The sequence below is a fragment of the Lepisma saccharinum genome, chromosome 15, assembly GCF_977018435.1.
Source record: "Lepisma saccharinum chromosome 15, izLepSacc3.1, whole genome shotgun sequence".
Taxonomy (NCBI): Eukaryota; Metazoa; Arthropoda; class Insecta; order Zygentoma; family Lepismatidae; genus Lepisma; species Lepisma saccharinum.
Window position 1 is genome coordinate 2,899,578 of NC_139243.1, and position 10,446 is coordinate 2,910,023.

Consider the following 10,446-nt stretch of genomic DNA (forward strand, 5'->3'; position numbering starts at 1 on the left):
CAAATTTAACATTATTAGGTAATCTTCAATAATAAAACGTATTTTAATGTGAAAAAAGGTGTAAATTCCAGAGGCGAGTGTAACCTGTTCCCGTAACCTTAGGAACTCACCTATTGGACTACGTTTTTCAATAAAAATAGGTATCGTTCCTTTGATACAAAAACATTTTTACAATGTAACTATGTGATCAAAAAGATAATTAAACGAGCTTTCAAAATATGTATCAAATATTAACATTCGTTAATTTCAAGGACGTACACACACTCATTTCTATTGTACCTTAAAATAACAAGGACGACTAATCTGCTCGATCCCTGACACAATAACTAACATAAAATGGCTGCTGGCAGCCAGAGACAGTTCGTTTTCTGCATGGTGCACCAGAGGGGGACTGGGTACATTGATGTAGTGCCATTTGTTAACTTAGTTAAATACTAATATGATTTTCGTGAAGTGGGCCACCTTGGGAACTATGGCCACCTTTGGGTCACCTACAGAGTACACAACAGAAAAATCTATTTCCAATTTTAAACGTAATTGGAGATAAGATATTTTTTTATATCATGTACCAAAAATTAGTAGTCGTCTTCTGTATTAACTGACGACATTTGTTGTTTCTTGTAGTAAAATCGCCAACTTCCATATTAGGTCATGGTCATGGAGTCATTGGTTCCAAAAAGTGGATCAACAGTGACAACGCCCTAAGACAAATATTTGCTACTTGAATTATTCCTTCTTTCTCCAGCTCTGATCATGGGAAAATCCTATAGAAAATATGTAATGTGATTCATAACTTGCAGTTTGCAATGTCATGGTCTGAAATCTGAGCATAAGAGTTGAAGCTATATTTTACCATCTTCGCATGCATTTGACATTAGAAGAAAAGTCGACAATAAAACCGTGATTCTCGTCTAGTGAGTTGTTTGATGAAATATCACTGTTACGTCATACGTTCGTTTTTCGTCTTTTTATCAATATAAACAAGCTCTTAGTTTTCCAATACAATACATACTATACACCGTGGTGGTAATTGGAAACAATCGACAATCTATTAGGAAAGTAACATTTAACAGTTTTAAACTTTCAATACGTCTTAAGAACTATTACCCAAAGGAAACCAACTAAAGAATATGGAATATGAAAAGACTGCAGTTTTAAAACAAGCTTTACGTTACTACGGACAATTACTAATTGTTTTGACAGCACCCGAGTTATAAATACAATTAATCCTGACCTGAAAATCAGAACTTGACGTATGTTCACACATTTGTAGACCCCTTTACGTAAGAACGATTGATTTGATTAATTTCGCTTTTCCGTCACTTTTGTCTAATTGTCAAGATGAGAATAACTTGTCATAAGGTGAAATCGGTGAAAGGACAATCATAGACACGCATGGACAGAGTACAGCATGAGCGGGTCCAGACGCCAAAGCTTCGCTAGTCTCCAAAATGCAGTCCAGAGTTTATTACGTGGAGGAGAGGTTGATATTTGCATGTCTTCAGAAAGGGCACACCTTATACCCCGTGAGAATGAGACAAACGAGAATACTTAACCGTTTCTTGAATATCCACAACGGACCCATTTCACATTATATTACCATGCTCTTATACGCCTGTTTGACCGAACCTTACATCTTATGTCGAAACGGCAACATAAACGAACCAAGCAGAGCTTGATCCAAATTTCCCTTTCGAAGAAAAATTTCAACATCCGCAAAATGCGTCACAGTAGGTGTTGATGTTGCACGGATTTTGCAATTTAACGACCTTTACGTGACCGAAGAGAATTGCAATCAGGAAATGCGTCACGGGGAACTGAAAAACGGAATTGTTTCTGTACATTTTAATAATTTCTATTTTCGTTGCCATGTTCTTGTTCCACCCAATCGCTTAGAAATCTTGAGTCAATTTCAGCTTATTTCAAAATAATATGGTTGTATATCAGGTTAAGCAATCAACAGTATCATATTTCTAGCAACCCTCACGTCCTATTCCGCTTGCCCCCTCAACAGTCACTCAGTATAGTTGGGAAAGATGCTGGATATGTCTCGCATTGCCGGAGAGGCAAAAGCGACGCCAGGGAGGAATGCGAAGCTGTTTTTGTCCCCTTTTATTCAGTTCCGCACCCCCAATTCTCATGTCAATAATAATAACAATAATAATAATAACAAATTAAAACAGTTTTTTTGGGGTTAATGCCAAGGTTAAGTCGGCCTTCACTTATCATCAAGCAATGTTTAATGAAGACATTCTCCTATGAGAGTAATGTATCGCTCCAACGTTGGAAGTAAAGAAACGACTTAATTTGACGCAATTCTAATAACAAAAATAACAAATTAACGCGTATGAGAGTTAATTATAATGTATGCTCCAATAAAGTGATCTTCTCGTCCATTTATCTGTGGCGATTCACATGTCCAAAATATAACTCGGTCCCGATTTGCTTCTGTGTAAATGCAACTACCACTTTGAAGCTAGCCACAATCTATTTTAAAGCAGCCAGGAGCTGTTTTCTCTATGTTTTAGTCGCCTATGTAAATATACATTACTTGGTTGTTGGTTGATTTGGTGCCTCCACCGGGTACCGAACCTGGAACCCGTTGATTACAAGGCGACGACGCTACCACTGCACCATCGGGGAGGCCCGAAATATATATATTAGTCACCTAAATTACTTTCATAATGTCCACTTCATAATATCAATAGCTGAAATATTCGAAGATATCTACAAAATTACGATACGATATGAGGAAATGTTAGCGAATACAATTACTGGATGAGATTCAACTAATACCGACAGGAGAAAAGTTATTGAGAGCCCTCATTGAATAATGTAGCCGAGGTTGGAGAATAAGTTGTTCTTTGATTCAGTCCATTTTGCAAAGCTCTCAGAAACGTAGCGAGAAGGATTTGTGGAGGTGTGCAGGGACACGCTAAATACCTCTCGGAAAAGTTCCATGCACGAGTGGCTCTGGTCGATCGAAAAGCCAGAAAGTGGCATTGCCAGGAACAAGAAGGAAATTCCACTTGGCTAAGCTGCGAACGAAATTGGAGGCTTTTTGGGGTTCACTTTATGCACAGACAGGTTAATCAGGACTGGACCTACAGCTTAAAGTGAGACTCGAACTACTGTGCAGTTTGCTTCTACTGGGAATCGTACCCGGGACCCCTTGATTACAAGGCGACAACGTTACCACCAGACTTTCGGCGAGGCCTAGAGAGTAACTTGCGAAAACGTATGAGAGTACATCAGGGTGCGAAATCATTTAAGACTGGTGGGGGGGGGGGGGAGAAAGATCTTAATCTACAAACCCCCTTCCCACAAACATACATATAAATTATACGATATATATAATTATAATGTGATTAAAAGTAAAAATAAATTACTAAATTAAAAATATATTATTATTATTATTAATTACAAAAAAAGAAATAAATTTGTTACTTTTAAATATATCAGATATTACAAAGCACCTAACTAATTCCTTTAGTAACTGGTTAAAGATGTTAATAAATTATGAAATAGTTGAAGTGGTTTTATTATGTGTAAGTTTTTTTAAAGTTTTTGCTTCAATGATCACATTACATATACTACTAAACGAGCCATGCGTCTCCTTGGTATTCTGTACAGGTTTCCTGAAATCCAAAACCAATCAGCCATTAGCATATTTTTCAAATCCTTTATCTCTCCCATTCTTGAATACTGCTCTCCCATCTGGACTATGGCTTCTAAAACTAATCTTTCCAGGATTGATTCTGTCCTCAGCTTTTTCCTCGCCATTGCTCGCCATAGAATTCCTTCTCTCAGACACCTCCATAAAACAGATATTATGTCTATTTTGAATATCCAGTCACCACACACTCGTCACGAACTAGCAGACATGAAATTTTTGCATAAAATCATTAATGGCAAAATTAAAACCGAATTCCTTGTCAACCAATTTCATCTACGAGTACCCACACGGCCAAGCCGCAACGTAAAGCTCTTTCACATTCCCTTTACGAGGCTCTCTCTCCTTCAGCGGTCTCTTTACTATAGGCTCCCACACTTATATAATAACCTGCCTGTAAATACCGATATTTTTTTGTCAGAACACAGTTTCCGACAATCGCTAAGAATGTAGTGTAACAATTTCTTTTTTTCGTCTGCCATCTTGTATTGTCTTGTTTTGTTGTTGTTATTTATATTTTTATTATTGTTTTTATTTTCTTCCTGTTGCTACAGTTTCAGTATAAAATGGTCATTCAGTACTGTATCTGAAACTTTAATTAAATAAATCAAATAAATATAAATCAATTAGATTTCATAGTTATTATTGTTTTGCATTGTTGTTTTACTTTTATTGTGCGTATTGATGTAGATTTGTTAATGATCTCTTGAGAGAGTAAAAGCATTCAACACTCACAACTACACTAATTTGTGTATGCATTCGATATTATTCTTAGTAAAGTATATTTGAAATTAAAAGTAATTGTTTATCTTTTGTATGTTGTAACAAAAACTCTCCCCGCGAAAAGTTTTGGTGGGGGATTTTTGAGACCAAGATTGTTGGTGGGGGGGGAATCCCCCCATGATTTCGCACCCTGGAGTACACAAATAGATAGAAGCATATTATATTCTTCCCCTACATAAAAATCATGCTTGCTCCATCAGTTTTACCATCTCTTCTTCTTGATTGAATTAGGTTATTTTACGACGCTTTTCCACCACTTTTGGCTCGTCGCGAAGATGAGGAGGAGTGATGAATTGATAAAGGGGCACTGACAAAGAACACTCATGTTCAGATCGGGATTGGAATTCGGAACCCCTGGCGTCATAGTACTCTGTGATAACCACTACGTCACACAGGTCGGCTACTAATTTTGTTCTTTACTCCATCCATTTATTTTTATTTCTCATCACCCTATTTTCATATCTCACTCTTTTCCCAGGCCTCCTTGATTGCATAGTGGTAACCGGTAGCTGCGATTGGGCGCCAAAACTGTGATGAAATAGGGGCAAGTAGACAAAGCTTAGCAATAAGAGGCCATAATGCGGGAGCAAAATGTGGAAAAAAGTTTGGAGGGGAGGCAACCGCCCCCCCCCCCGTAATTGCCGCCACTGGTGATGACGCTGCTGGCTTGTAACCAAGAGGTTCATAGGCGTAGCTAGAACTTTATATTTGGGTGTGCACAAAGAAAAAAAATGAGGTCTTGTACCTTTTTAATAGCATATTTTGCAACACAATCACTTGGCTCTTTAACTGCACTGATGTTTGTAAAGGAATATAAATTCATTAAATGACAGTGTTGAAAATTTCTGAATATATGTAGTAGAAAAAATCAAACTGCATAGAAATTACACACACACAAAATGTTCATAAATGTTACAAAAAAATACATCAAAATACACGTCATCTATAAAAAGAGACGTCTGTCAAAAGGTACAATGTTCTTAAACCCATCAATAACTTCATTTACATTAAAAGACTAAGCTTTTTCCTGTTCCACAAATAGCAAGAGCAGGGCTTCCAATCTATCCTGCTTCTGAGTTGCTCTTAATTTAGTTTTAACTTGGGTAAGCTTGGAGAAAGCTCTCTCACACGTGCAGCTTGTGACAGGTATAGAAGAAAGGCGCTGCAGTACAGAGTAGAATGCAGTAAATATATTATTTCTTCAATGACATAAAAAAAATCGAAAATCTATAGACACCCGTTTCATCAGCGATAATGCACACGTTTGTACCAAGTAATGACATTTTCAACTTCTTACAAACTGCCGCTTATTTTCTCTCTTATTGAAATATCTGTCTTTAATTCTCTTTGATAAAACAGCCCATTAGGGTGTGCCTAGGCATACCCGGCACACCCCGTAGCTACGGCTATGCTCTGGTTCGATCCTGTTGGTAGCACATTTCACAGTGGTTTGGATCCCACTTTAAACTATAGGTCCAGTTCCATTAGCAACTGAATCAGCAATATGAATATAGCATCAAAAGTCGATAATTCAGTTTTTCAACTCGCCAAAGTTTGTAGTTGCAGTTTGAACATTCATTTTACTGCCGTAGACAGATGGGTGGACCAGCGCAAGAATTTTCGTCGCATTTGCTAGGCCTTCAGGTTTAGGAAAATTTGGATCCTCACATTTTGTAGTTTCCGATATATCGACAGATCACTTAAGATCGATTTTTCTCTCCATGGCTGATCGCGTTAATTTATTGCATTCAACTATTAATTGCTAGTGTCCATCAAATTTCTCGTAGTTTCTGATATGCCGGACGGAACACGAATGGTTGAATGATTTGGTTTATTTTACTTCGTTTTTCTGCCACTTTTGGCTAATCAGGAAGATGAGGATGAAAGATGATCTGGTGAAATTGATGAAAAGATACTCACAAAGAACACCCAGGCCGGGATTCGAACCCGGGAGACTGTAGCATGGTGTTTACTGATAGTGTATGTATATATACAATATATGATCTACTTCACACGAAAATCCCCGAACACAAAAGCGTCGGATGGACCATCCTTTATGTATCCACCTTGATCCTTACAGTATATTTACACCATCCGGCACTTTATCGCGACATCGAACATCAATTTCGAATCTGAAACAGCATATTTCTGCAACATATGCATACGTGCTGTTTTCGCATGAATACCTACGGTGTTGGTAAAAGCTAAGCCTTCCCTGGAAGTTGCTGTTAGAACGGATTTCCTTAAGCTCCAAGAAATGTGCATAATTATTTCATTCCTTTTTTGAAATGTATTTCCAAGTGCGTGCATCCGAGTTGCAGAGTTTCTATCTGCGAACAGGATACAGTTCACCGCGACTTTTCTTTTCGAAAAGAAGTACCCTGGCTTTTCCCGGAAAATTTTCCAAGTGTAATCAGTACGGCATTTCTGCCACTTTTCAATGTTAACAATTCCTGAAATAAGTAGCTAGAACTAGTAATTTCGTTATTCGTCTTTTTGATATTTCTACACAATCAATGTTTAGAATTTTGAAAGGACATCATAACCGCAGTGATGTGCCGTAGGCTATAAGTGTACATCTACATGCGTTGTCTACACGTAATCTACGCGCAGATTACATTGGGTTGTAGTCAGTGATGTGCATCTACGCGTAAACAACGATAGTCTACATTTTACACGTAGACTATTTTATACACGTAGATTACGTAATCTATGTAAACAACATGGCGAGAGGTGATAACTTAGCAATGGGTGCCATGGAATTAAAATAAAATTATACTGCGTATCAGTTGTTGATGTGTGAGGAGAACTTTTCATACTCTTTCTTCCAAATTCGAACAATTTCTCACCTAGGAAGAAACCTAATATAGGAAATATTCTAGTGTTTTATGGGGAAAAGACCACTCTTTCCTCACTACTGCCATCTGTTATTGTTTTTTGCATACTATTTATCTTCTTCCATAATTGATGATAGAAGAGAATAGAAATTTTGTTGTAAATAGGATTCTTTTCATTTCGTTAGGAACCAATACAGTTGAAAATGTCACTTTCCTTTCATGAAAGCCTTGAAAATTAATTTTAATGCACTTTAGATTGTCTACGTAGTCTATGTAAACTACAACCCAATGTAATCTACGCGTAGATTACGTGTAGACAACGCATGTAGACGTAAACTTATAGTCTACGACACATCACTGGTTGTAGTTTACATAAACTACGTAGACAAACTAAATTGCATTTTCAAGGGTTTCATGAAAGGAAAGTGACATTTTCAACTATATTGGTTCCTAACGAAATGAAAAGAATCGTATTTACAACAAAAGTTCTCTTCTCTTCTATCATCAACTATGGAAGAAGATAAATAGTATTCAGAAAACAACAACAGATGGCAGTCGTGAGGCAAGCGTGGTTTTTTCCCCATAAAACACTAGAATATTTCCTATATTAGGTTTCTTCCTAGGTGAGAAATTGTTCGTATTTGGAAGGAAGAGCATGAAAAGTTCTCCTCACACATCAGCAACTGATTCGCAGTATACTTTTGTTTTACTTTCACAGCCCTCTTTGTTAAGTTATCACCTTTCGCCATGTTGTTTACATAGATTCCGTGATCTACGTGTATAAAATAGTCTACGTGTAGAATGTAGACTATCGTTGTTTACGCGTAGACGCACATCACTGCGTAACCGGTATCACTTCGGAGACAATGCTATTGCCCAGGAGGGGCGGGGGGAGGGCGAGCCTCTTATTTCTTTAGAAAAGCATAAGACATGTGAGAATAAGGTAAATAAATTGTCGGATACTAGAGAAGCAAACAAGACGGTGATTTTTCCACCCACCCATGCACCCCCTAACACCCCTCCAAAATTTCCTCATAAAAGTTTTCACGAATAACCAATTTATAGTAATTTACTCTTAGATCCCCTAAAATACGAACTTAGCCCCCTTCCTCATGGGAAATTCTGGATAAAATCCTGGCGTTGAGGGTGAAAAAGGTTTCGATTACTTTTGGAAGATAAGCTTGGCACTATATTAGCTCGTGGTACTCTTGCACATGAAAAACATGTATGTGTGTGAGTGTGTTCGTTCTACCCGATCAGTAATATTCGTAATTTCGGCTATTTAGCATTGTGGTTCTTTTTATGCCGCTCTTGTACGTCTTATAACGTATTAGTTTACTGATGAGAAGGATTCCCCGGGTTCGAATCCCGGTCTGGTCATGGGTTCATCATATCATCCTCATCAATCAATGATAAAAAGGATGGAAGAACAATCACAAAGACCATTACACGTCTTAATCCGAATGAGATGCTAACCACTACACTACAAAACCAGTTTTAACCAGATGCGTTGTGATTGGGTAGGCGAGAGTGGGCACTAGCCCACCGTAAACTATACTACTTCCTACCTAATTAGCCTGCACGTGAAACTTTTAAAAGGAGGAAGAATTAAAAACTCTCGAGGGATAAAGATTCAGAAATAGATTGAAATAAGGAGTGGTTGGAATAGATAGAATACATAAAGAGAAACAGAAGTAGAAAAACAGAACAAAGATGAGAGAAAGAAAAGTAGACAGAAGCATGGGCGTCCGGAAGGGGGGGGCAAGGGGGGCCGTGGCTCCCCCTTGGAAAATGAAAGTCAACCAAGAATTACGTATTTCACACATATAATTTCATTTTAGCCACAATAATATGTGTTAATTATTGCATGAACATCATAAATTCAAATTTAAGCATTGTTTGTTTAGGAAACAACACTATTTTTGGAGAAAATGTGCCTTGTTTGCCCCCCCCCCTGGAAAAAATACCTTCCCTGCCCTCCCTGTAAAAATTCCTGCGGACGTCCATGGACAGAAGAGTAGAAAGGAAGAGATATAATAGCAGAGGAATGAAAAAGGAAGAATGAGCTAAATAGAAAACGCAAGCAGGAATAGAGAGAGGGAGAATGTGTGTGGGAGAGAAAGAGAGGGAGAGAGAGAGAGAGAGAGAGAGAGAGAAGGGAAGAAAATGTTTGATTGATTGATGTGCTATATTTTACTTCGCTTCTTGTGACACTTTTGGCTAATTAGCGACGATGGGGGTGAATGATGATATGATGAAATTGATGAATGGACACTCACAAACATCCATGCCCATGCCAGGATTTGAATGCGGGACCCCCGGGGGAAGAAAATGGGAAGAAAGGAAGACAAAGAGAGGAAGAGAGATAATTGAGATAGAGAAACACATGCAGATAGAAAGAAATGGATAAAAATAGAGGCAGAGAGAAGTAGAAAAGAGGAACAGAAAAACAATGATATAGATAGAGACGCAGAGAAAGAAAGAAAGAAATAGAAAACAAGGGAGGAAAGTGATTAAGAAAGATAGAGAAAATGAGAGAAAACAAGCAAGATGACAGAGGTAGCAGGAGCATATTTAGAAGCCATGACCACAGAAACGCCGACCTGAAAATATTTCTGGTTTTAATCGACAAGAAATGAAGACACCATTCCTGTATCACTGAATACCACGCGCAACTTTTTAAGAGTTCCTGGAATCTTCGTCATGACCAATCGCACAGGTATTTATGCTTTTTTAAAAATGAGAATGAATCAGGCCTGAAAAATAAAACAGTTTGAAATGCCCGAAGTGACTTACCAGAAGTGCTTCTCTTGTGCCGGCTTGAATTTGCTTCTTCCGACAAGGAGATCGCGCCGAATTCCAGTACCACAACTGTCACGCACAGCGCCACAGTAAACTTTCCCATCGCTGCACCTAGCGCTTCTTTCTCGTGAACACCTGAACACGTTCTGCCTCTCTGCACCTCAAGCACTCGGAGCCAAAACAACTGTTACGGTTCGTTCACAGTACGCATGCGCAGACGCTGTTCAGTTGCGAAGGCGAAAGTTATCACATCCTGCCGGTATTTTCAGCAATCTTCCAGATTTGTTTATTCTCACTTTAATTTTCGATCAGATTCCACCCTAAAACTATTGAAACTGTTCCTATCTACCG

General features: G+C 38.2%; 1 protein-coding gene across 1 annotated transcript in view; it reads right to left on the minus strand.

The window, feature by feature from the left end:
• LOC145999535 (uncharacterized) overlaps nt 1–10,235 on the minus strand; it is a 61,008-nt gene extending 50,773 nt beyond the window's left edge. The window contains exon 1 of the mRNA XM_083136519.1: nt 10,090–10,235. Coding sequence (XP_082992645.1) covers nt 10,090–10,198 — 109 coding nt within the window. The 5' untranslated portion in view covers nt 10,199–10,235. The remainder of the gene's footprint in view (nt 1–10,089) is intronic.
• Between the last annotated feature and the right edge of the window lie 211 nt (nt 10,236–10,446).